This window comes from Oncorhynchus kisutch, linkage group LG2, assembly GCF_002021735.2.
Source record: "Oncorhynchus kisutch isolate 150728-3 linkage group LG2, Okis_V2, whole genome shotgun sequence".
Lineage (NCBI taxonomy): Eukaryota > Metazoa > Chordata > Actinopteri > Salmoniformes > Salmonidae > Oncorhynchus > Oncorhynchus kisutch.
In genome coordinates this window covers 27089893-27117121 of record NC_034175.2, presented here as the reverse complement: position 1 = coordinate 27117121, position 27229 = coordinate 27089893, and the positions used below count along the sequence as shown (strand labels likewise).

At 43.3% G+C, this 27229-nt stretch overlaps 1 protein-coding gene across 1 annotated transcript in view; it reads left to right on the top strand.

Moving 5' to 3' along the window:
- The window catches only part of LOC109864504 (eukaryotic translation initiation factor 3 subunit E), a 43181-nt gene that overhangs the window by 8051 nt on the left and 7901 nt on the right, over positions 1-27229 (top strand). Inside the window, exons 4-9 of the mRNA XM_020452355.2 lie at positions 2782-2824; positions 5199-5303; positions 10938-11063; positions 11649-11773; positions 14178-14304; positions 15074-15175. Coding sequence (XP_020307944.1) covers positions 2782-2824; positions 5199-5303; positions 10938-11063; positions 11649-11773; positions 14178-14304; positions 15074-15175 — 628 coding nt within the window. The remainder of the gene's footprint in view (positions 1-2781; positions 2825-5198; positions 5304-10937; positions 11064-11648; positions 11774-14177; positions 14305-15073; positions 15176-27229) is intronic.

The window sequence follows — 27229 nt, the reverse complement described above, 5'->3', positions numbered from 1 at the left end:
GCATTCCCCTCTACAGGGAAGCTGGTCACCCAGGAGCTACCGAAGTCACTGTCCTTCATTAGTTTCTAGGCAGGAGATGGTGAGAACTGACAAAACTACATATATAGCGTACAGGGAGACATTTAACTGTTTCCTGATGAACTGAAAAGAAAGCCACGTGAAATGTTATCCCGGAGTCCACTGTTCATTCACATTGACTATAGTTCAGGTGTTTTATCTTAACTTAGCAACTCTCATCAAGAAATTAACTGAGTGATTAGATCTGCAGTAATCACAGAATTCTCAACTTCTCCCATTGTTATATTGTCTCACTCATTTCCATTCTGGCTCTCTACACACGTGTGCATGCCTTGCACACATCTCTTGATTACTGAAATGACAGTCTCATTAAAAAAAAGATATGTAGAACGTTTGTAGGCAAGCTATATTGCCTGCCAAAATCAACAGATTTATCATAAATTCAGAATGGACTGACCGATTGGAGCTGCTTCCACCACCATGCTTCACCGTAGGGATGGTGCCAAGTTTCCTCCAGACATGATGCTCAGCGTTCATGTCTGGAGGAAGCTGGCTGTCATGTCTTTTACTGAAGAGTGGCTTCCATCTGGGCACTCTACCAAAGGCCTGATTGGTGAAGTGCTACAGAGATGGTTGTCCTTCTGGAAAATTCTCCCATCTCCACAGAACAACTCTGGAGCTCTGTCAGAGTGACCATTGGGATCTTGGTCACCTCCCTGACCAAGGCCCTTCTACCCTGATTGCTCAGTTTGCCTGGGCACTCAGCTGAAAAGTCTTGGTTGGATCCAATTTTCTTCCTTTCATGAATGGAGGCCATTCTTCTTGGATCTTCAATGTAGCAGAATTTCTTTTTTTTGTATTTTTTTGTATCATTTCCCAAATCTGTGCCTCAACACAATCCTGTCTCTGAGCTTTACGGACAATTCCTTGGACCTCATGGCATGTTTTTTTCTCTGACTTGCAATGTCAACTGTGTGACCTTTTTGTATAGACAGGTGTGTGCTTTTTCAAATCATTTCCAATCAACTGATTTTACCACGTGGACTTGAATCAAGTTGTAGAAACCGCTCAAGGATGATCAGTGGAAACAGGATACACCTGAGCTCAATTCCTAGTTTCATAGTAAAGGTTCTGAATACTTGTATTCAAATTAAAACCAAAATATCTTATTTACGTAAGTATTCAGACCCCTTGACTTTTTCCACATTTTGTTTCATTAAACCTAATTCTAAAATGCCCCATAATGATGCAGCGAAAACCGGTTTAGACACGTTTCCAAATGTATTCAAATTGAAACAAATACCTTGTTTACATATTTGCAAAATTGTCTAAACCTATGTGGGCACCCCTTCAATTGAGTGGATTTGGTTAGTTCAGCCACACCTGTTGCTTACAGGTGTATAATATCGAGCACACACCCATGCAATCTCCATAGCCAAACATTGGCATTAGAATTGCCTTACAAAAGAGCTCTGTGACTTTCAAAGTGGCACCATCATAGGATGCCACCTTTCCAACAAGTCAGTTTGTCAAATTCCTGCCCTGCTGGACCTGCCCTGGTCAACTGTTAAGTGCTTTTATTGTGAAGTGGGAACGTCTAGGAGCAACAACTGCTCAGTGGAAAAGTGGTAGGCTGCAGAAACTCACAGAACAGGACTGCCAATTGCTGAAGCATGTAAATATTGTTGGTCCTCGGTTGCAACACTCAGCACCGAGTTCCAAACGTCCTCTGGAATTCAATACAATAACTGTTCGTCGGTAGCTTTTTGAGGGGTTTCAATGGCTGATCATCTGCACACAAGCCGGGTAAAGCTCGCAGCAATCTGACTGGAGCAGTGGAAATGTGTTCTCTGGAGTGATGAATCACGCTTCACCATTAGGCAGTTAGACGGACGAATCTGGGTTTGGCGGAAGCCAGCGGAACTACCTACCCGACTGGTGCCAACTGTGAAGTTAAGTGGAGGAAGTTTTATTTTATTTGATACTCTTGTGGTTTAGGCCCCTTAGTTCCAGTGAAGGGAAATCTTAACACTACAGTAAATAATGGCTTTCTAGAAGATTCTGTGTTTCCAACTTCGGGCAAGGCCCTTTCCTGTGTCAGCACGACAAAGCTAGGCCCACACAGAAATGGTTTGTCGATTTGGTGCCTTATTCGCCCAACATCAGTGCCCGACCTCACTAATGCTCGTGGCTGAATGGAAGCAAGTCCCCGCAGCAATGTTCCAACATCTAGTGGAAAGCCTGCACAGAAGAGTGGTGGCTGTTATAGCAGCAAAATGGCGAGAAACTCCATATATGCTTGTGACTTTGGAATGAGATGTTCGTCGAGCAGGCGTCCACTTACTTATGGTCATGTAGTGTGTTTTTTTTTTTATGCCTCTATTTTGACATGAACCGCGTTTTCATTTGAATGTAAAAATAATATTTATTTGGCAAGTGACTAATCTAAGGCTGCAATTCTAGTTTTAAGTGAGATTGATCCCCCCACCTAAATGTTGGACCTTGACAGTTTAATGGCGTCAGTGTTGAAGATGAATGTTGTAAACAGCCTGTAAATATTCACACACAATAAAAGTACTTTTGCTGCCTGTCAGGGATCAACTCAAACTGTTTTGAAAATGAAAATCCCTTGATTTGCCTGGACTGCTACAGTCCAGAAATTGAGAAATTATACCTGAATGGGGCTCAACACTTAACCTGCATCCGCCAACTGGTTACTTTAACGAAACAAGGCCACTAACTGTGACTCTCTTTCTCTTTCAGGGATGGACAGGCCCTTTTTAACTATCTGGCGGAGAAACACAGCGTAAGTTTGGACCACTTTGCTTACGTCTCAATTCTAAGCTGCATTTCCCATGACTCCTGTGTGAACCCACTGTTTCGGGAACGGGGGGCCCAAACAGGGAGACGTAATGACTTCCCAAAACCGTAACTCATTTTTGGGGGTTTTACGGCTTGCAGAAAATTCTGTGGACATTTTACAGTCTGTGGTGAATTGTTAAGAATAGATGGAACAGCTCGGGACACATGGGTCTGGCCGCAAGAATGCCTGAGAGTCTATAATTGGTGTGACACTTTATACACCCCCCCTCCCCTGGCATCCCTCTGACCTGCACACTGTCCTCAGTGCACCTCCACAGCCCGTAGGCCACTCGGCTGTGGGAAAGGGCGGTCTCCCTCCGCATCTCAGTGGCTAGCAACCACTGCCTGTCAAAGCCACACTGCATCTGTGAGACCTGGACTCTGTTTCCAAACTGACGTCAGCGCGTTGTGATATGTCAGGAGTTAGCAGGAGTATACCATTCATAGAGATTCCACACCCAAAAAGGACAATTTATTGTTTTTACAGTTTCATTCACTAATCTCCCCCTTCTGTGCCCCCTATGGACATTTCCCAACATGCTGTTCCCCTGCCCCTACCACCTAACGGTCATTTATCATTACCACAGTTGTGTACTGAACATAAAGAAACACAATATGCAACAATTTAAAATATTTTACTGAGTTAGTTCATATAAGGAAATAAGTACATTGAAATAAATAAATTGGGTCCTAATCTATGGATTTCATTGACTGGGAATACATATATGCATCTGTTGGTCACATATACCTTGAATATGGTAGGGGAGTGTTGTCACACTCTTAATTCAGTTGCTGTGTGATGTTGCTGGATATTGGCTTGAACTGGAACACGCTTTACATTTCGTTCCAGAGCATCCCAAACATGCTCAATGGGTGATATGTCTGATGGAAGAACTGGGACATTTCCAGCTTCCAGGGATTGTGTACAGATTCTTGCAACATGGGGCTGTGCATTATCATGCTGAAACATGAGGTGAGGGCAGTGAGTGACAGGCATGATAATGGGCCTCAGGATCTCATCACAGTATCTCTGTGCATTGAAATTGCTATCGATCGAATGCAATTGTTGTCCGTAGTTTATCCCTGCCCATACCATAACCCCAAACATGGGGCACAATGTTGACATCAGCAAACCGCTCGCCCACGTGACGCCATGCATGTGGTCTGTGGTTGAGGCCAGTTGGACGACCTGACGAATCAAATCAATTTGTCACATACGCTGAATACATCAGGTGCAGACCTTAGTTAAAAGCTTACTTAAGTCATGGTTACACTAGCAATGGCTCACATTCTTGACATGAATGGGAATTTCCTTCTATGGATTGTGGTTGTCAGTCAGCGTTTTGCAATTGTCAAAATACGATCACGTGAAAAACTTAGTTTGGAAAGCAAATGCTGTCCATCACTAAGTGTAAATTGATAGGTCGTAACTTTTGACACAAAGCATTTTTTAATAAAACATTTAATCAGTTTTGTCCCTCAAATGATGGGGCTGATGACTTTGAGAGGGAGTGTATCTGATTTCATTGTTCCTCAATTGGTGGCTCAGACACTAGATTGAGGATAAATGGAGTTGGCTTCGCGTTAGCCTCCCCCCGAAGCAGTTTAGTTCTGAAGGTGTTGTACTCAGAAATGTACTTGGCTAAAAGGTGAGCCACTTTTGTGGTACCAGTTATCCCAAGTGGAAGTCAGACAAGTTGACTCATCTTATTCGTAGTATAGGGCTCAGGTCCGTTGTTGAAGGCTTTTCCCGAATAGCCACAGGTGACAACTTACATTTCAAAGTAAATAGGCCTACATGCAGCATTCTGTATGGGATGTTGACATGGAGCTACTTGAACATACAGTTCCACACTTAAATTGCTCAAGGGCACAACAGCAGGTTAACGGTATCTAGGATGATACCAGTAAACCTCTGGTTGACTGCGCACTCCTCACCGTATTTTCCCATCTGAGCAGGGATTTGAACTGGCAACCCTCCCACTTCTGTAACTGGTCTAGGCAGAAGCTAATGGGGATCCATAATAAATACAGATACAAACTGCTAGGCTACCTGCTGACCCCATTGATCAGTGATGGTAATCAAACAGAATGGGCTCTGAAATCATAGATTATTCTAGAATTGCCCTCCTTACTCCAGCCACTCTGGCGTGGTCTGGCATTGACTGGATATAACATCATGGCTCTCATCTAGGACCATAATCTCACATGAGGTGTGCGAGAAAGCTGACAATATTGTCATCAAATAAACAATTGATTGTGTCTATGCTCTGAATAGTTATCGAGCGAAACCATTGATCAGCTTTTTTCTCTTCCAGTTCCGTCAGGAGTACCTGGACACTCTGTACAGATATGCCAAGTTCCAGTATGAGTGTGGAAACTACTCTGGGGCTGCCGAGTACCTCTACTTCTTCCGTGTCCTGGTAAGTCAAGTTGCCCTCATTTCAGTGTACTCTTATCGAATATCAAACTGGCAACCTTGGATACAAGATGTTCACAGAAAGTTAATAGATCTAGAGACTTTATTTTATTTATATTATTATGGATTTGTACCCTTGCAACTTCATCAGTAGTTTTCTGAATGCAAACTGGACCACTCAAAGTTGACACTATTGGGCAGTGCTTTATATTAGCAAGCTCTTTAAGGGCAAACAGTTAGACGATGATTGAAGCTTCATTAAGAAGTATTAGTTTCTCAGGAACGACTCCCATTTTGTGCATTAATCACTGTCGTTATGTGATTTTTTTTTTTCCAGCACTGCACAGTGCCAAACCCCATCAATTATGAGCAGTGTACATCCACTTAACATTGCATTTTTTAGAATTAGACACTTCGTTGATGTATACTTTCTTGGCTCAATGCATTTTGTTATGAAAAATGGATTTTCCTACTTCACTGCTCGGTTGTTTGGCCAGGGTTCTTTAATTTTTCAAGGGGATAGCACAAGAGGAAGGAACACCCTCAGTAATTGCATGTGAAAAGCTTCTGTCATTCGCTCCATTCAATTCTCCACATCTTCAGTATTAGGATGAGCTGATATTGAAGGACAAGGGTAGGATTAAATAAATAAATGTTTTACTGTGCCAAGTGTTCAGCAGCAGACTTCATAATCTGTCTTTAGTCATCTCGGGGGGGGGGAGGGCTGCTGCGGTGGACGACGTATTGATTTGAAGCCAGATATCTCCTTGTCAGGCATCAGTGCTTATGAGTTACGTAACATGTTCTGGTGGTCTTAGAGAAAGTCATATGCACTCAAATAAAGAATCGACTGTCACTGAGCGAACAGGTTTACTAAACAAAGAACTAGCCAACCACTTAGGCTATACATTTGCAAAGTCCGCTCATTTACTCCAATCTTGTTTGAATTAATCAAATTAGGGATGTACGTTATAAGTTTTGCCAATTTAGTTCCACTAAATTAGGCAATTTAACAGACTGAGCTTGACCGTTCAAATATATTTTCGGTTAACCATTAACATCCCTAGTTTTGAATGTTGCACATTATTCCATTGCGTTTCTCGGCCTGTACGGCTAACATTTGAGAGTCATGGAGGAGGGCTTGGATTAAATCATTTTCAGCAGCAGTGAAATACTTTGGAAATCAGATAATAGCAAAGAGGGTTGGGGCGGGGGGTAATTACAGTTCACTGAAAGTACTGGCAGTATTCTCGTTACACATGCGTACTTCTTATTTCCTCTATAAACAAAGGGATCATTGCTCTTGTGTTTGTGGCTTCTCTCCCGCTGCCCTCAGAAATCAGTGAAAGATGAACTACACAGAGAATGGCCAAGGTGCAGTTGGACTGTGTGCACTGCTGTATATAGAGTTGGAAGCCTTTTAGGCCTAGAGGGGTGGTAACCTGACTGAGAAGGAAGGCTAGAAAAGTGTTTTGTGTCACAATAGAGTGGTGTAACACTAGATACGTCCTGGGAATGGACAGCCTGTGACCTCAGTGGAAGGTGCCACCAGATCTTCAGTGCTGCCTTTTTGTTGTTAGTCACTCTCCAGGACCAGTGGCTTGTAAGGTGGGTCTGAATGCTTGGCTGACCTTTGGTGCTATCGTTGACTTCAACGAGTTCAGTCTTCAGAAAGCCTCTGCGTCAAACCTAATTTCCAAACAAAAAGAATCTGTTGGCCAATGAGGTTAATTTGTACTGTAGTATCACCAAACCCAGTGTAAGTGCTTTTGGTTTGAGGTGTGTGTTTATTTTTCTATGGTCTGACCATGCACCACATCTACTATTGTGTGCCTCCTTTCAGAAGCCTGTGTTTCTTTTTGGGAAAGTTGTTTGCAAATGTGATTAACAAACGCGCCTATGTTTTTGGTGGTAGATTTCGCCATTGTTACTCAAATGCCACTGTTTACTATTTCATCTCTACTATCAGTGTCCTGTAATTCCTACCATCAAACAAGCACAACCAGTGTTTCCCAAGTCTTATTCAATTGTTTTAGTTTTGTTAGCATATGACCTCTTTTGAGCTCTGCGGTATAGCAAAGACTTGTGCCAAAGCCAGTCTCGAAAGAATAAAATCTACATTTACATGTTCATCAGAACGACACCCATTACAACCAATTGAATCCTATTTTAATTGACATTTGATACACTCCCTCTGTCGTGAAGATGTCTGTGACTAGTCATGCTCGTTGGTGATGCTGGTGGCCTCCTGAAAAACGGGCTTTGCGGGGACTTAGCAACGAGCCCTATTCTCTGTAAACAGCCTCTTAAACCAAAGCAGTTGGGCTCTTCATTTGATTGATTCTATGTGATGCACTCACATTTTAAGTCTGCTAGCGAGAGACATTGAAGACCAGATGATGGTGGCTCTTGATCGGACATGAGCAAAACCCACATCAAAAGCATGCAATTGATGCGCTCCCTCTCCGCATAGTCGTTTATGGTTTTTAGCTCAGTCGAAATAAACCCAAATTGCTCAGTTATGTTTTTTTTTGTGCCCCCCCAGCCAGGGCAGGCACTTTTACCAGATAGCTGCTGTCTACTCTTGACAATCCAAAGGCTCACATTCCTTTTTCTTTTTATAAATGCCTAAATGTCTGTCTTTATACTTAATACCAGCCCCTGTATTTCTCCCCCCTATTGTTGTGGACCTCCCATTTTCTCAGACTGCCCCCCGTAAGGTAGAGGTGAGGCTCCATAAGTCATCGAACGTGGGAAAGCCAGTCAATTAAACAGAGGAAGCCAGGCTTGTAAAATCCAGTCCTCGGGTTCTGTTACAGTGTGGCGTAGCGCGAAAAGAGCAACTTATTCATATCATCAGTTAATGCAGGTATTGGATGTTGCGAATAAAGATTGAGTGTCCCGACTGCTTTCCAGCACAGTAAATTTATTGTTGCTGGTCAGTCAGTGAATGTGCCCTGTTTCGCCAACCAACGGAAACTAGGTAACTGCTGGAAAAACCCATGAGGTGAAACTATTGTTGCGTGGCTACTAGTGAATGCCAGGCAGTGTGTAGAAAGCTGCCACAATGACGGAGGTCTGCTAAACGTAGCAGACAGGGACCTCCAATGCAGAAAAAACAACAAACTTCTTTAGAGATGAAACTATGACCTTTAAATTGGCAGCATGGTTGGCTTTAAGTTATAATGCTAATCTTATGAGGTCTATTTCTTTTTAATGTAATTTAAAGCAATCCCAAGTTTTATGATCAAAGAACTCTACTGTTGTGAGTGGATGGATGGCCTTCTGCTCCTCTTTGTGTTTTACTCTAGAAGACTACCTTGCCGCTGACATTCCCCACTTATTTTTTTCCTACCAGAATAATTTTCCACCATTTCATCTTTTATGTAGCAGTTCATTTAAAGGTTAATGTGTAGCATAATAGTCTTCATGTAGCCTAGCGGTTAGAGCGATGGGCCAGTAACCGGAAGGTCGCTTGTTCGACTACGCGAGCTGACAAGGTGAAAAATCTGTGCCCTTGAGCAAGGCACTATTTGCTCCAGGGGTGCCGTACGGCTAAGGCTGACCCTGTAAAACAACACTCACTGCGCCTATCCGTTGTATATGAGAGAGATCTATAGGTAGAATCTGCTGCTCTCAATCGCTAAGAGATCCCAGCTGAAATTTGATAGAAATACAAATGTGGTTTCCTTCTCCACCCATGGATCATTTGTATCGCAGTCCACTCCTCTGGCTGTCCGAAAGAAGGGGTGTGGTGGATTGCGTCTAGGTTTCCTTGGCCTTACAGCAGACACCCGCCCTCACTTCCAGGTTGACTCTTGTCACTGACTGCGTTTGGTGTTATCATAAGCTACTGTGGGCCAGAGGTTCCCATGAGCCGTAGGGTGGAGGCCAAGCTTTGATTAAGCAGCCATAGGGCGGCACGCAATTGGTCCAGGTTTGGCCGGTGTATGCAGTCATTGTTCTTAACTGGCTTGCCTAGTTACATCAAAAAAATTGTATCTACTGACCTTTTGATGTCTGTCCCATCAATTTCATATCATACCAATGCATTTAGCTTGTGATAATGGAAGAGTTGTACTAAGACTTTATAGCTAGCATGATTCTACAGGATGTTTTCCTTCTGTGTTAATGGTAGATTATCACAATTATATTTTAACAGGCTTGAAAAGCTGTAGAAGTTATTTTAACATTCCTCTCAAAGACATGCAGTTTGTACAGCAAACCTGAAATTAAGTGTCCTACTGGCAATGTACCAGGCATAGACTTCAAAAGCATTTTACCTGGTTTTGAGAAGCTTGATAGCCAATCAGGGACATTTCCTAAGGGCATTAACAGATTTAGTCTTTGATGCCCCTTTTCAATCAAAGCATCCAAACAGTCATTAATCTAGACTAGACTGATTACCCTGGCTCTGAGAAAATGAACACCTCCCAAATGGTGTTGAGTAAACCCAGGCTGTTTGCTGGTCACAGTGCATCTAGGTTTCTGTGGCTGGAGCAGGACATCAGTTGTTGGCGAACTCTGACAGACATTTTGAGAACACTGCCTCTACTGCATGCTTCTCCTTCTCCTTGATCAATGCTCTGACGTTGTGCAAAACCATCACCAGAAGTAGTAGCTGCATGCGCACTTCATTAAAGTCCTTTCAGAGAGGGGCAGAAGACCAGCCACTTTTCAGTAAGAGGGGATTGACCGATGGTCGATGCATAGTCAGGAACCGCGATGGGAACCTCAACAATGCTAGATGTGCCCTTCCCTCCATCTACTCTCATATGTGGGTATATCTTCAGTGTTATTTCCAATTGCAACTATTTTACTGCTATGTTAATTATCCAAACGAGGACAAAGTTATTTCAAAGGAGTGATATCTGGACCCGGAGTTGTGAACTCAAGGTACCTTCAACAATTACTTTTTTTTAGATAGAATTGTGGTATGGCGATGTCACAGACAAGCTGACCTTTGACCTGCTGCCCCTGCCCCAGAAACATCACAACATCAAGGTGGTAGCTTGAACTCAGCATAGCTAAATGAAGTGACACATACCATTCTTAACTCTAGAGAGGAGGACCGAAGCTGAAATGCATCCTTAGTAATGTGTTTTGTCCTCCCAAGGCCGTGTGCCACCCTGCAATTATTTCATTTTTTTAAGTTGCAGCATTAAGTAAATGACAGTAACAAAACGTTTTAGCTCTAGCACATTGTACAGAGAAGATCAAATGTGCTCCTAATTACGGTGGTAGTCTGAAAGGATCGCAGAACATCTGCAATGCAGCGGTTGCCGTATCACGAAGTGCAGCAAATTAGGTTTTTATAAAAAGCTAAACATTCTTTCATTATCCATTTCTCTTTCTGTCAAGCCCCATTCCCTCAAGATGACATAATTTAATCAGTTTATCCAGTATAAATAAAAGTAACTCCACCGAACAGTTTTGCCTGCCAAAGCCAAGCGGCGGTGGCACCAGCCTCTCCTTCACTGACAGTGCCTGTTTGCGAGCACACTGTTTGTAGGCGGAGGCATTTATCAGGATTAGATCTGCCAGTGCCTGGTCATTTTTGCAGGTGGATTGAGTTATGCTGCAGTGTGAGGATGCTGTGTGCTTCATGTTCTAACAAGTATGACATGTCTTTTCCCAGGTCCCGGCCACAGACAGGAACGCCCTGAACTCCCTGTGGGGGAAGCTGGCCTCTGAGATCCTGATGCAGAACTGGGAGGCTGCGATGGAAGACCTCACCCGCCTGAGGGAGACTATCGATAACAACGTAAATGCCCCACTTCTCAGAATTTGACACTGCACTTGGATTCCCTTACATAGATTCGACTCCCTTATTGACCGCTTTGGGTTTCAGCAAAGCGCTGTTGCGGCTTGATGCACCCCCCCACCCTTCAGTCTTGACTCCAGAGGAACTGCAAATGGAGCGGTTATGTGGATCTAGTTAGATTTTTTTATTTTAATTTATTGGATAGATAGCTGGGAAGGGTGCGGGCTCTGGCTTGGAAGGAAAACGTTTGGAAGGGAACAGACCTTAAGTAAATAAAATAAATAAAAAAATAAAAACTTGCCTAGTTAAATGAAAGGTTAACAAATTCTTCCACTGTTCCTAGGCCGTCATTGTAAATAAGAATTTGTTCGTAACTGACTGCCTTGTTCAGGGGCAGAACGACAGATTTTTACCTTGTCAACTCGGGGATTCAATCAAGCAACCTTTCAGTTACTGGCACAACGCTCTAACCACTAGGCTACCTGCCACCCCTTAGGGTACTCTGAACTTTTTAATGGTCTTACAGTATACTGTGTTGTCACCTCAATCAGAACTAGTAAATAATGACATCTCTCTCCTGTCCAGTCGGTGAGCTCCCCCCTCCAGTCTCTTCAGCAGAGGACCTGGCTGATCCACTGGTCCCTATTCGTCTTCTTTAACCACCCCAAAGGCAGAGACAACATCATTGAGCTCTTCCTGTATCAACCCCAGTAAGTCTTTTCTTCTGACACACTGGAGTTCTTTATTAAAACACTGTTGGCCTATTTAGACCTGATGACTAACCCTGAACATATTGGCCTGTAGAAGCTGCAATCTCTACAGTCCAAGGCACAGTGTCTTCACTGATCCACACTAAACCCTTGAGTGACCCAAGAGGTGATTGTTAAAATGTGGCCTGCTGCCATCCTTGGGGGGTTGAAGGAAATTATCCCTAAAGAAGAGGCACAGTAGAGGGATGAACCTTGGGCCCCAGGGTTTTCTGCTGGCCCAGGAGGGACCAAAAGTGGAGCTGGCAGCCGCCTGGGTCAGGTCCTGCTTGATGTGTAGAAAGTAGACTCGTTTTTATTAGACAAACTTGATTTAGAAAAAGAAGCCATTTACTCAACTTTGGGGAAGGGGGCAGATTCAAAAACCTACTCTAGGTATTTTTTAAAGTGTTTGCAGTCCATTTTGTGTGGTCTAGTTACTCTCGAAGCTGCAAGTTAGTCCACGTGTATTGCAGATCGCAAACTATGCACCGCATAAAATTTACACATAAATGCACCCCCCGTTCTGATTGCTGGTTGGTGTAATTGAAACAATTTTTGTGGTCATCTGAAAGTATGACATGCCACCATAGCAGATAGGGATGTCTGATTCTCTTCAGTTTTACTTAAATTAAAAACTAATTCAGATAATGAAGGAAAGGCTGCCCAATAATTAGTCATGTCAAGCTCTCACAAGCATCTGTTTTGGACAAACTTGAGGGAGTTTTATGTGCGTTGCAATTACCCAGTCAAGAAACCACTTATTCCACAGTGAGGTTTGGCCTCATTCCCTCACCCCTTGACCATTACTTCCTTTGGCCGAAGTTGGTGACCAGTGGCTAGGCCTTTGTTTAATGTTTGACCTCTGTTAACCCCACAGTCAGCACAAGTTGCACCAGGCCTTCCTATTTAGTGTTATTGAAAACATCTACTGATTTCCATGGCACTCATGGGGAGCATATTGTCATGCAATGATCTATTATGTAGGTGCAAAGGGGCAAAATTAATACTTTAGTAATGCTATCCAAGCCCTTGCAGTTGGTTCAGAGTTTCACTTGCTTTACATTATTCAATCATTCTCAGATGGGCAATGAAATTGTAACCTCTCTCTCTACCCTTCATCTCCATCCTCTCCTCACTCACACACTCGCTCGTGCCTGGGTCTAAATCGTTTTGATTTTGACACTCATTCTTGGTTCAATTCTTGTGAAGCGTCCTCTGCAACCAGTAAAGCGATGTTGTTGCTCCCTCAAATGCCAAAATGATTAGGTCCCGTAATTGGGGTAGGGTGAATGTTAAATTTTCTTTTTTTCCTCACAGCTATTCCCAGATATGACTCTCATGCAGGGTTGCTTGCTATTGGAGACCCCCTGGAGAGAGAGTAGGTGTAAGTTAATCAGGAACAGAGCATGGCTTGTTGTGGTCTGCCACTGAGTCTGACAACTGCAACGGGAGAGGAAAGAGGGCTTCTCTAACCAGGTTGATGATCGCTCACTGACGAGCCCGCCTGCTCGCTGCTGATTTTAGACAGCAACATCACAAGTGCCAAAGGCCCCCTTGTCCCTTTAATTGTTACAACTAATTAAACTGTTGGCTATGGCACGCCCTCCTCGCTCTGAACAACATGTATTCCTCCGTCCTCATCTGAGAGCTGAAGGGGTCAGAAGTGGCAGGGAAACCCCACTTCCTCTTTTGAAATGTAATTTGGTCGGTGGAGGGGGGGGGGGTCAATGATATCTGTTCAGATAAGGATGAAGAAGTTACACAGTTAACTCAAGTCGACCATTCCTTTTGACAAGGAATGGGGTGTGTTTTTTTTCACGGAAGCTTGTTGGGAAAGGACTTAACACTGTCCGCAGAATAAGAATGTTGTCTAGGGTTCTAATCGACTTCTAACAAGGCCCTCTCTCGTGCTCAGCCCTTAGCAAGTTGACCTGTGGCTGAAAAACAAGGCCCTGAAGGATAGGGTTTCAGCTACTGGGCAGATCCCCTGCTCAGTGATCTGTGTCTACTGCAGAGGCCAGGGTTTCCTTTCCTTCACTCCGCTTATACAGGGGTAATGAAAGGGAGTGCTTAAACCTATGTCATGCGGAGAATGCACTGTTACGGACATATCTGTTTGGTCGATAAGGTCAGACGTCCTAAATGCCATGAGCCTAATTGCTAAGTTACTTGCGTATATAAATAGACCTTCTGCCCTTAAACTGTGTTGGTGTATGCATAGGTTTATCGACTTTGTATAGCCTTCACCTCCATAAATATCAACTCACATCATGGGCCATTGCTTTTTTGCCATGTAGTTCCTCCAGTCCTTTTAAGACCCCTGATTATTTGTTCTTGTCGTGACCTTTTTGTTTTGTCATTTCAGGTACCTCAACGCCATTCAGACCATGTGCCCACACATTCTGCGTTACCTGACCACAGCTGTCATCACAAACAAAGACGTTCGCAAGCGGCGGCAGGTCCTGAAAGATCTGGTCAAGGTCATACAGCAGGTAAAAATAAAAAAATCTGATCACATTCCTTACCCCAATTTCTCTGAACACATGTCCAACTAATTTCTTCTCACTTTCTGGACAGTAACGTGTTAGCCAACCTTAGTTGTCAGTGTAGGTTTTGGCATTTTGACACAAGATGTCACCAAAAATTTAGGAAAAGGGGTGGAGATGCCTAGTCAGGTGTACAGCTGAATTCCTTCAACTGAAATGTGTTCTGCATATAACCCAACCCCATTTAAAGTCCAGAGAAACCACACATCTATGAGCAATGCAAGGCGTTGGCTGATAGAGTATACTCTATCAGATCTGGTCCTGGCAAGAGAGGTCTTGAACCCATTACATTTCATAAATGGCAGCAGACTGTTGTAGAGTACCGATTTCTTCTCCAGCCCAACATCGGTAGCTTCTTCAGAGATCAATGGCTCTGAAAGCTAAATAAGCGCTGTCTCGGTGGGCTCTGTGTGATCACTAAAACATGTGCTCGATGCTTGTTCTGTCTTTTGGGTCTTCTTGGGTCTCTCCCCGCTACCATGGTTTGGAACTGTTTAGGGGACTTTTTGAATCTGCTTTTATTCACTGCCTTGTAAATTCTAGTATTTGGTTAGCCATGTTCCTCCACATTTGACTATTTTATTTTTAGTAATGGGTTGGAGGCATGCCGCCTTGCCTGTCGAGATAACCTGTGCTATTTCCACTGCCGAAAAATAGAGCTAGCACACACAGGCATGTGCAAATTGTTAGACGTGTTTTTTTTCTCCGTTTCCAGGAGTCCTACACCTACAAAGATCCCATCACAGAGTTTGTGGAGTGCCTGTATGTGAACTTTGACTTTGACAGCGCTCAGAAGAAACTGAGGGAGTGTGAGTCGGTAAGTCCCAGCAGACTCTCTTCCCCCGCACCCACCCATCAATTTGCAATAGATTGTGAATAATTGATCCTTTTCAGACCTCTGTTTTACAGAGGGATTTGTATTACCCAACCAGCCCTCCCAACGTTCCCTTGTAGCTAGCACAGAAGTAAACACCATTAGGGATCATGCCAGATTGGCTGACGTTTCTCACAGCATTGGACTGGACTTCTATTTTATTTTTTTAAATGCATGGGTCCATACATAATGGCCGATGGTAGAATTGCAATAGGTCACTTGGGTGATACAGAAGTCCTCTGGGAAACCCTATGACTCATTGGTCGGGCCAGATTTTTACGATGGCCTGTAATTGTCCATCAGCCTGGTAGTTAACAGTAAAAGCTTCTATAAGCAAAGGTCTTTGCAGGGGCGTTCAGACACTCATTTAAGAGATGTGTGTCATAGACAGCCGCTGGGATAAATTATTTCCATTTTGGTTTGTAATGGCTTGATGTGTACTACCATTGAAGTAACTGTAGTGCATCAGTCAAAAATAGGAGCTGCACTTCCAGAAATGCCTTCGTCCATCGCGGCCATGTTCTCAGTGACAAAACGAGGTAATAACATGCCGTGGAATCAGATCTGGGTGCGTTGAGGATCAGACGAGGAGTGGCTTATCTGCCCTTGCCTTCCGCCCTGCTAACTGTTCAATCGCTGGAAAATAAATGGGACGAGCTGAAAGCACATATGTCCTACCAATAGGACATTGAAAACTGTATCTTACGTTTCACCGAGTCGTGGCTGAACGACGACATTAGGAACATACTGGCAGGTTATACACTCCATTCGCTGGACAGAACAGCAGACTCTGGTAAGACACGGGGCGGAGGCTGATGCATATATGGGAACAGCTGGTGCACGATATCTAAGGAAGTCTCAAGGTTTTGCTTGCGTGAGGTAGTGTGGTCTGCAGCTTATCATGCGATTTTCTATCTACCTAGAGTACGTCTGCCTTTTTCGTAGCTGTCTACATACCACCACAGACCGATGCTGGCACTAAACTGGGCTCAATGAGGGGTAGCGCGGCCGCTTTCAAGGAGAGGGACTCTATCCCAGAAGCTTTACCCTCCGTCAAACCATCAAACAGACAAAGTATCAATACAGTACTAAGATCGAATGGTACTACACCGTCTCCAACGCTTGTCGATTGTGGCAGGGCTTAAACTATTACTGACTACAAAGGGAAGCACGGCCTAGAGCTGCCCAGCTGACCAGACGAGCTAAATAACTTGCATGAGATCATCAGCTGTTCCCTACAACTGTGATCATGCTCTCCTCAGCCGATGTAAGAGCTTTAAACAGGTAAACATTCACAAGGTCGCAGGGCTAGACGGATTATCAGGATGTGTACTACGAGCATACGCTGACCAATTGGCAAGTGTCTTCGCTGACAATTTCAACCTCTCCCTGTCAATCTGTAATACCAACATGTTTCAAGCAGACCATCTATAGCCCTGAAGTGCTTTGAAAGGCTGGTCATGGCTCAAATCAAAACCATTATCCCAGACACCCTAGACCCACTCCAATTTGCATACTGCCCAAACAGATCCACAGATGACTCCATCTCTATTGCACTCCACACTGCCATTTCACACCTGCACAAAAGGAACACCTATGTGTAAATGCTATTCATTGACTACAGCTCAGCATTCAACACCATAGTGCCCTCAAAGCTCATCACTAAACTAAAGACCCTGGGACTAAACCCCTCCCTCTTGAACTGGATCCTGGACTTCCTTATGGGCCACCCCCAGGTGGTAAGGGTAGATGATAACACATCAGCTATGCTGATCCTCAACACAGGGGCCCCCCAGGGGTGTGTGCTCAGTCCCCTCCTGTACTCCCTGTTCACTCGTGACTGCACGACTCCAACACCAAGTTTGCTGATGACAGAACAGTGGTAGGCCTGATCACCGACAACGATAAGACAGCCCATAGGGTAGCGGCAGGGTAGCCTAGTGGTTAGAGAGTTGGACTAGTAACTGGAAGGTTGCAAGTTCAAACCCCCGAGCTGACAAGGTACAAATCTGTCATTCTGCCCCTGAACAGGCAGTTAACCCACTGTTCCTAGGCCGTCAATGAAAATAAGAATTTGTTCTTAACTGACTTGCCTAAATAAAGGAAAAAAAGGTCAGAGCTCTGACCCTGTGGTGCAAGAACATCAACCTCTCCCTCAACGTGACCAAGAGAAATGAGACTACAGAAAAAGAGGAACGAGCACTCTCCCATTCTCATCGACGGGGGTGTAGTGGAGCAGGTTGAGGGCTTCAATTTCCTTGGCGTCCACATCCCCAAGCAAACCAAGAGTTGTGAAGAGAGCACGACACAACCTATTCCCCCTCAGGTGACTGATTTGGCATGCGTCCTCCGATCCTCAAACGGTTCGACAGCTGCACCACTGCTCGGCCTCCGGCTGCAAGGCACTACAGGGGGTAGTGTGTATGGCCCAGTACATCACTGGGGCCAGGCTTCCTGCCCTCCAGGGCCTACAGTTGAAGTCGGAAGGTGACACACTTAGGTTGGAGTTTTTCAACCACTCCACAAATTTCTTGTTCACAAACTATAGTTTTGGCAAGTATTTTTAGGACATCTACAACAATTGTTTAGACACATGGAATTATAAGTGAAATAATCTATCACAATTCCAGTGTGTCAGTTTACATACACAAAGTTGACTGTGCCTTTAAACAGCTTGGAAAATTCCAGAAAATGATGTCATGGCTTTAGAAGCTTCTGGTATGCTAAATGACATAATTTGAGTCAATTGGAGGTGTACCTGTGGATGTATTTCAAGGCCTACCTTCAAACTCAGTGCCTCTTTGCTTGACATCATGGGAAAATCAAAAGAACTCAGCCAAGACCTCAGAAAAACAATTGTCGACCTCTACAAGTCTGGTTCATCCTTGGGAGCAATTTCCAAACACCTGACGGTACCAGGTTGATTTGTACAAACAATGGCACGCGAGTATAAACACCATGGGACCACGCAGCCATCATACCGCTCAGGACGGAAATGTGTTCTGTCTCCTAGAAATGAATGTACTTTGGTGTGTGAAGTGCAAATCAATCCCTGAACAACAGCAAAGGACCTTGTGATGATGCTGGAGGAAGCTGGTACAAAAGTAACTATATATCCAGTATTATATTGACATAACCTGAAAGGCCGCTCAGCAAGGAAGAAGCCACTGCTCCAAATCCTCCATTAAAAAAGCCAGACTACGGTTTGCAACTGCACATGGGGACAAAGGTTGTAGATTTGGGAGAAATGTCCTCTGGTCTGATGAAACAAAAATAGAACTGTTTGGCCATAATGACCATGGTTATGTTTGGAGGAAAGGGGGAGGCTTGCAAGCCGAGGAATACCATGACGCACGAGGGTGCTTTGCTGCAGGAGGGACTGGTGCATCATGAGGCAGGAAAATTATGTGGATAAAGTTGGTGAATTTATTGAAGCAACATCTCAAGACATCAGTCAGGAAGTTAAAGCTTGGTCGCAAATGGGTCTTCCAAATGGACAATGACCCCAAGCATACTTCCAAAGTTCTGGCAAAATGGCTTAAGGAGAACAAAGTCAAGGTATTGGAGTGGCCATCACAAAGCCTTGACCTCAATCCTATAGAACATTTGTTGGCAGAACTGAAAAAGCATGTGCGAGCAAGGAGGCCTACAAACCTGACTCAGTTACACCAGCTCTGTCAGGAGGAATCGGCCAAAATTCACCAACTTGTTGTGGGAAGCTTGTGGAAGAATACCCAAAATGTTTGACCCAAGTTAACTTCTTATGGATCAAATCCCTTTAGCAGGATCGATTTTGACAACATCCGGTGAAATGCCAGAGCGCCAAATTTGAACTAAATTACTATATATATTAAACTTTCATGAAATCACACATGCAACACACCAAATTAAAGCGGCACTTGTTGTTAATCCAGCCGTGGTGTGAAATTTCAAAATGGCTTTACGGCGAAAGAAAACCATGCTATTAATGGGGATAGCACCCATCAAAGACGGACAATCGTAATGTAACCCGCCAGGCGTGACACAACTCAGAAGTAAAGATATATTTCATGCCGTACCTTTGACGAGCTATTTCTGTTGGCACTCATATGTCCCATAAACATCAGAAATGGTCCTTTTTGTTTGATTAATTCCGTCATTATATATCCAAAATGTCATTTTTATTTGGCGCGTTTGATCCAGAAAAACACTGGTTCCAACTCGCGCTACATGACTACAAAATATCTCATAAGTTGCCTGTAATCTTTGTCCAAACATTTCAAACAACTTTAGTTTTTTCATTCTGTAAATAATCGATCAAAATTAAGACAGGATAAACTGCGTTCAATTCCAGATGAAAACAAAGTGAAGCACGTTCCAGGTCGTGCGCACCAAAACAGAGTGCATCGGAGTGACCCAGGAAAATGACAGGGCTGCTTCTTTATTTCTCAAAAGAGAAACATCAACCAATTTCTAAAGAATATTGACATCAAGTGAAAGCTAAAGGAACTGCAAGCATATTTCTATTATGAATGGTTTGCCATAGAAAACCAATTGAAACAGATTGACCCCCAAAAGAAACTTCCCTGGATGGATTGTGCTCGGGGTTTTGCCTGCCAAATCAGTTCTGTAATACTCAGACTTTATTCAAGCAGTTTTAGAAACTTCAGTTTTCTATCCACATCTACTTATAATATGCATATCCTAGCTTCTGTACCTGAGTAGCAGGCAGTTTACTTTGGGAACGCTTTTCATCCGGATGTGAAAATACCGCCCCCTATCCCAGAGAGCTTAAACTATTTAAATGGCAATGCTACCAAATACTAATTGAGTCTATGTAAACTTCTGACCCACTGGGAATGTGATTAAATAAATAATTCTCTCTTCTGACATTTCACATTCTTAAAATGGTGTTGTCCCTAAAACTGGGATTTAATTTTTTACATTAAATGTCAGGAATTAAATTTCTTAAATGTTAGGAATTGTGAAACTAGAGTTTAAATGTCTTTGGCTAATGTCTATGTAAACTTCCGACTTCACTGTAGATACCAGATGGTGTCAGAGGAAGGCCATAATTGTCTGACTCCAGCCACCCTAGTCATACACTATTCTCTCAGTGAACGCACGGAAAGCGGTACCAGAGCGCCAAGTCTAGGTCCAAGAGTCTCCTAAAGTAGTTTCTACCCCCAAGCCATGAGAATCCTGAGCAGCTAATCAAATGGCTACCCAGACTATTTTCTTATCCCCCCCCCCCCCCCCCTTATCTATACATAGCCACTGAAATAACTCTACCTACATATTACCTCTCCACTGTTGCCCCCGCACATTGACATTGACTGTACCGGCACCCCCTGGTATATAGCCCCGCTATTATTTACTGCTGCTCTTTAATTAGTTATTCTTTTTTTTGGTGATATTTTCTTAACTGCTTTGTTGGTTAAGGGCTTGTAAGTATGCATTTCACTGTAAGGTCAACACCTGTTCGGCGCGTGTCACAAATAAAATTGTTTTTGACGCCAGCTGTTCGTCAGAGGTATTGGCTCGTGGTGGACTGTGAAGATTACGCTTTCAAAACGTACAAAAAATGACTCTCTGGCTTACTCCAACCCACCACTTTGTGATAGGTCAAATTAAATGGTGGGCGGGTTACTGGTGGTTGCTGCCTTGGCTGCTTTTAGCGGAACTCTTCACTAGTGCAGATTAGTAGGTGGTGGGCTTATTTAATCTCTGCATACAAATCTCTGGTTTGTGATCACACACACACAGTTTCTGTAAGGATTGATTGCGTTCTTCTTTCATGTTACTGTAGCTGGTTATTTGCCACTAGGTATAGCTAGTTAGAAATGAACTGGATATAAGTTAGCTGCTGACCAGACCGCGTGTGCCATCACGCACATGCTGATTAAAAAGTGTAAACGGCGTTCGTTTCTAGTCATCTCTCCTCCTTCAGGCTTCTTCTTTGGACGTTATATGGCGGTTGGCAACCGACTTTGAATAACATATGTGTACATTTATTTTGCAGCGCACGCGATTTGAACGGTGTGGTCAGCATGTTAGCTAAACATAACCAAACAAGTCTGGTCGCTTAAGTTGATCTGTTTATTTCAAGAAATTATTAAATACCATGTAGGTGAAATGTTGGCTGGCTAGTAGTGCTGTCAACTCTCTCACCAACAGAAACGAATGCATAACACCAATTGTTCACAACCCCATCTACTGCATTAGTGTCCCAGACACAAACTAAACTTCGAAGCTCTGTGTGCATATACTGGAAATAATTAAAAGCAACAATTTTACTGAGTTACATTCCATACAAGGCAATTGAAATGCATTCATTGGGCCCTTATCTATGCCTTTCACATGACTGGGAAGGCATAGGCCCACCCACTTGCCCAGCCAATCAGAATGTGTTTTTCTACACAGAAGGGCTATAGTACAGACAGAAATACTCCAGTTTCATCAGCTGTCTGGGTGGCCAGTCTCAGACAATCCCACAGGTGGAGAAACCAGAAGTGGAGGTCCTGGGCTTGCGTGGTCTGCGGTTGTGAGGCTGGTTGGAGGGGCTTATGGTAGAGAAATGAACATTACATTCTCTGGCAACAGCTCTGGTGGACATTCCTGCAATCAGCATGCCAAGTGCGCATTTCCTCAACTTGAGACATCTGTGGTGTTGACACACAACTGCACATCTTAGTGGCATTTTATTGTCCCCAGGACAAAGTGCACCTGCGTAATGATCATGCTGTTGAGTCATCTACTTGAAATGCCACACCTTGGCAAAAGTCAAATGTTCACTAACAGGGATGTAAACAAATTTGTGCACATAATTTGAGAAGCTTTTGTTGTATGGAACATTTCTGGAAACTTTTCAGCTTATGAAACAGGACATTTTACACGTTCCATTTTCTTTCTGTTAAGTATAATTTGATTTGCAGTAAGGCTGTTTAATTTGTGCTAACTAGCCACAGACTTGAATGGAATTGAAGCCCACATTAAGAGTAGATTAGTTCTGCAAAATACTGTGATGTACAAGGGCAGGCGCTTTGGCAAGAGTAATTACTTCTCTAGTACATGTGGATGGCAGGGTTGAAACGCTCTACTTAATCTGTTCCCACCATGGCTGATTTTTAAGACCTTTGGCTCAAAATATTTCACTTTTATTTGATGTACGTTGTAGAACGTCAACAGAAAGATGGATCCTTGCATCTACTGAAGGCTTCAGTTGTGAAAGCAATTTTAGAAAGGATGCAGTTTGTAGACAAAAAGCTGTATGCAATGGAGTCTCCTTTAAGTGTCCATGATAACGCTTGAAGATATTACATTCGTTATCTTCAGGATTGGTGGGTCCCCTGTGGGACGGTTGAGCTAACATAGGCAAATGCGATTTAGCATGAGGTTGTAAGTAACGAGAGAATTTTCCAGAAAGTAGATATATCTGATATTGGCAGAAAGCTTAAATTCTTGTTAATCTAACTGAACTGTCCAATTTACAGTAGCTATTACAGTGAAGGAATACCATGATATTGTTTGAAAAGGGTGCACAGTTTTGAGCAAAGTTATTTAATAAACAAATTAGGCACATTTGGGCAATCTTGATACATTTTGAACAAAAATGCAATGGTTCATTAGATCAGTCTGAAACTTTGCACATACATTGCTGCCATCTAGTGGGCAACATATAAATTGCACCTGGGCTGGAATAATACATTATGGCATTTCTCTTTTCATTTCAAAGATGATGGTACAAAAAAGAAAGTTTTTTGTTCTTGTCTTTTACCAGATCTAATGTGTTATATTTTCCTACATTGCTTTCACATTTCCAGACTTCAGTGTTTCCTTTCAAATGGTACCAAGAAAATGCATATCCTTGCTTCAGGGCCTGAGCTACAGGCAGTTAGATTTGGGTATGATATTTTAGGCAAGAACATTTTAAAGGTGCTGATCCTTAAGGTATGATTGTTCTTAGCTAGACGAGACTGAGTTGGACAACTGGCCAAATAAGGAAAAAGCATCCATGGTTTTTTGAATCAGAAGCTAGCTGCCCTTTCAGGGAATATCTGGGAGTAGTTCTGTCAAAAATATCACTCAGTTCAGAGTCATCAAGAGTTTAGGTGGGAGACTAATCCACTCAGCTTGAAATGCTGTAAAATAACACTAGTATGAACTAGAAATACAATGTTGGTATTAAGATTTTCTAGGTTTGAGTGTTGACAATATCCCTGTGAACATATTTAAAACTTGTGGTGGGTTTCATCTACTTCTAATATTGGTCAGATGTTTGTAATTGTACCTAAATTTCTCATCAGTCATTTAGGGTAACTTATGTGGTTCTTTAATTTACTGAAGAGGGGCTGGACAGGTTCTGGAGACCCAATCACTGGACAGGAATCGGGTTTAGAGACTAACCAGGTGTGCTAATTGGTGCAGTGCCCTGGGTATATTCTCTGAAACCCAATCTCCCAGCTTCATTCTTTGCATACATGAGTATAATTGAGATTTCCCAAATGATTTGATAATTTGGACCTGCTGAGAAATAAAAGGCTGAACTTTGGGCTATTTGGCCCCCTTCATCTTTGCTTCTTGACAATAAATGCTCTGAATGAAAAACATCTGGCCTGATCAAATGGCTCTCACAGAAGTAAATCATGTCGGCGGTTTACTGAAGCTCCCATTTCATCCTAATCTATTTTTAAGCTAATATAAAGAGCCTCTAGCTCCCCCAGTCTTTCTTAACGAATGAGGAACCTATAACTAAACTCATTTGTACAGATTCTTTTTTTTTTTTGCAAGTTTTTATTTGCCAAATCTGTGCTCGGACAGAAAGTATCCAAAGCACTGCCTCCAAAACTGATATTTCCTGTGTACATGCCTCAGCAGGGGGCGGCATCAATCGCTAAATGACATGCTACCAACAATATTGAACACGATCCCATTTCAGAAAAGACCTTCTGTGCTCTCAATCACCAAGCTTGTTGAACACGCGTGCACTTTTGAAGAGCCCTGTAGGTTGGTTTTGACTTCCCTGCTTGGGGTCTTGTTTAGAGAGACTCCATGTGGTTGGAGCAGATGCTGCTCCGTGTTCCTACTCAGGTTGGAGACCAGTTCTCCTCGGTGCTTTAGCAGCATTGTCTTGGGAGTCGTGTCCTGTTAGTCTTCTCAGAGCAGGCCCAGCACAAACATACCATACTCTTTTCGCACATGAGTTCCAAATATCTCCAATGGTTGCCCTGTTTTTTAAAAATATATATTTTTTTAATTTGTTATGCGCATGTCAATGCACTCACTGTACCAAAGTGTGATGTCTTATGCAACAGGACAGTTAACCTGCGCTGCCTACTAATCATCTATAGGCTGTGTTTCAACTCGTCAATTTCAAATTATTTTCAAACAGTTTGACTTGAAGTGTGTTAATGAATTCACATAAGTAGCCCATTTCACTGTTACAATTTGTGTTTGAGGCTTTACTGAGCCAGACAACTTCTCTTATAGTCCAAGCACTTCCCCAGTATTTCCGCAGATCAAGTATGAAGACATTGCGTATCTCTAGTTAGAACAGGCCTTGCACGGCCTCCCGAATAGCGCGGTGCTTGAGGCATCACTACAGACCCAGGTTCAATTCCAGGCAGTCTCTGCCTGGCCGTGACTGGGAGACCCATGAGGTGGTGCACAATTGGCCCAGCGTCATTTGGCTAGGGTTTGGCCCGGCCGGATTTTCCTTGTCCAATCGCGCCCTGGCCCATTCTTGTGGCGGACAGGGTACCTGCAAGATGACACAGTTGCCAGCTTGACAGCGTTTCCCCCTACACATTGGTGCGGCTGGGTCAAGCGAGAAGTTTGTCAAGAAGCAGTGTGGCTTGGCAGGGTTGTGTTTTGGAGGACGCATGGCTCTCGACCTTCGTCTGTAGGGGAGTTGCAGTGATGGGACAAGACTAACTACTAGTTGGGGAGAAGGGGTAAAAAAAAAACAGGCCAAACTTTCCCCCTGGCACACTTTCTGGCTGGCCCATGAATTGCCTTCATTGTTTTCCTTACAAATAATAATAATTTGGGCATTCTTATCATAGTGCCTTATTTTCTGTATATCGTGTTGTCGTTTCTTCTAGCATACTGTTTTGTATGGAGTCTAATGTGTTTCCTGTTTTGTTCACATTTTCATGTACTGGTGACAAATCATGCATTCCGTTTCTTGCAGAACACATTTTCCCAGTCGGAAAGACTGTTTTATATTTGACATCAAAGTATTTAGCTGCTGTTAGCTAGCTGACACGCATCTCATTTCCAAGCCATATTACATTTCTCCCTTGTGCTCACCAGAGATATGGTACATTTTTAAAGAAGTCTAACTGTTAGGTTGCGAACTTTTAGGGTTTTTTTGTCAGTGAAATCTGTTATTTAGACTGGTTTATGGGGCGGCAGGTAGCCTTGTGGTAAGAGCGTTGGGCTAGTAATCAAAAGGTTGCTGGATCGAATCCCTGAGGTGACACTAAAAATGTGTCCTTCTGCCCCTGAACAAGGCAGTTAACACATTGTTCCTAGGTCGTCATTGTAAATAAAAATGTGTTCTTAACTGACATGCCTAGTTAAATAATGCTAAAAAAATTAACATTTTGGAATGAGTTTGCTGTGGATGTGATGTTTGGATAAAGTTTGCGTTTATCTTAAGAATGTATCTTTAACTTGCCTATTTAAATAAAAAATATTTTTTTTTACAATGAAGGTGAAATTGAGTAATAAGGTTGAAGACCTTTATTTCCCATCGTTGCAAAAACAAAGTAGTTGCTTTTCAGACTATGCTCTTTAGGCGTTTGTTGCATCATACGTTCAGTTGCTACTGTCCCAATCACATTTTTGCCGTGTTTCGCTGCAGGGACCTCAATTATCACATATCTTACACACCAAAGGGTTAATCGGAGCGCGCTCTGTCAAGGTGGGTGGTTGTGCAACAGTTAAGGCAAGGGGATTTTGCAGACACACACTCCACAAAAAAGAATCTCATTCAATTTTGTGTAGTGATGGTTGAGAGGTAGAAAGATATTCCATTGGGGATGGGCCTTTGCCTTGATCAGCATGTGTAATGCATCAGTTTGGAGTCATTGAGGAGAGAACAAAAGGGTTACATTTACTCTGGGTGATACACAACTATTTACTGATTGCTGTAAATGTCAGATATCGGTGTTTTCCAACTTCCATGTCTTCACTGCAACCTTCAACAGTGAGTAGAAATTGATTTGAAAGGAAGTGGGAAGTCCAGTCTGATTTGAATGCACCCCCTGTCATGTAAGTAAGCGCCTGTGTTTGTCTCCTTGCAGTTTTTTTTTTCTTCACCCCAGCCGGAATCGCTGTCAGATGTTGGGGGAAAGCCTACCTCCAAGTTTAGCTCATCAGATTGTGCATGAAAGGCCACTTCTAGCCCTTTCAAAACGTGTTTGAGGATCTTGGGCTGAATCCCAGATGACACTGATTAGGACACTTAGATGTTCAAAGTTTATCATGCCTAGATAAGCGTTGTCACAGCTGAAATGTGGTGTTGCCTGATAGCGCCATGTAATTGGGTTTAACTTTTGAAAACTGAGGTCTGTGACTTGAACCTAGTACTCGAGAGTAGGAACGCAGTAATAACCACAAAGGAATGTAAGCCTTTTGACCCAACGTTTGCGTGCACAATGGGGTCGTGAAAACTTAAAGTAGAGCTGTCTTACTGCTCTTTTATGGCGGCTGTAGCCCATCTGTCAGTGTAGCTAGCCCATGTGTTCTAATGCTGGGCAGAGGGTGTTCTTGCCCCTATGGTGGCAGTAGAACCCCTGAGTGTGGTGGCGTGTAAATTGGTTTCTCCCGCACTGCACAATTGACCCTGCACAGATGAACAGGGATAAGTCACAGCCACTGTGGTCAGTGGCTGGCTCCATTCTTGTCTCCCGTTTCATGTGGAGGCAGCTGAAATAAAAGATTTGTGGTCGATTTTGGAGCACCCCGAGTGGCCTGGGAGTGCTTTTTTTGCAGATGGGGGGGGGGGGGGGG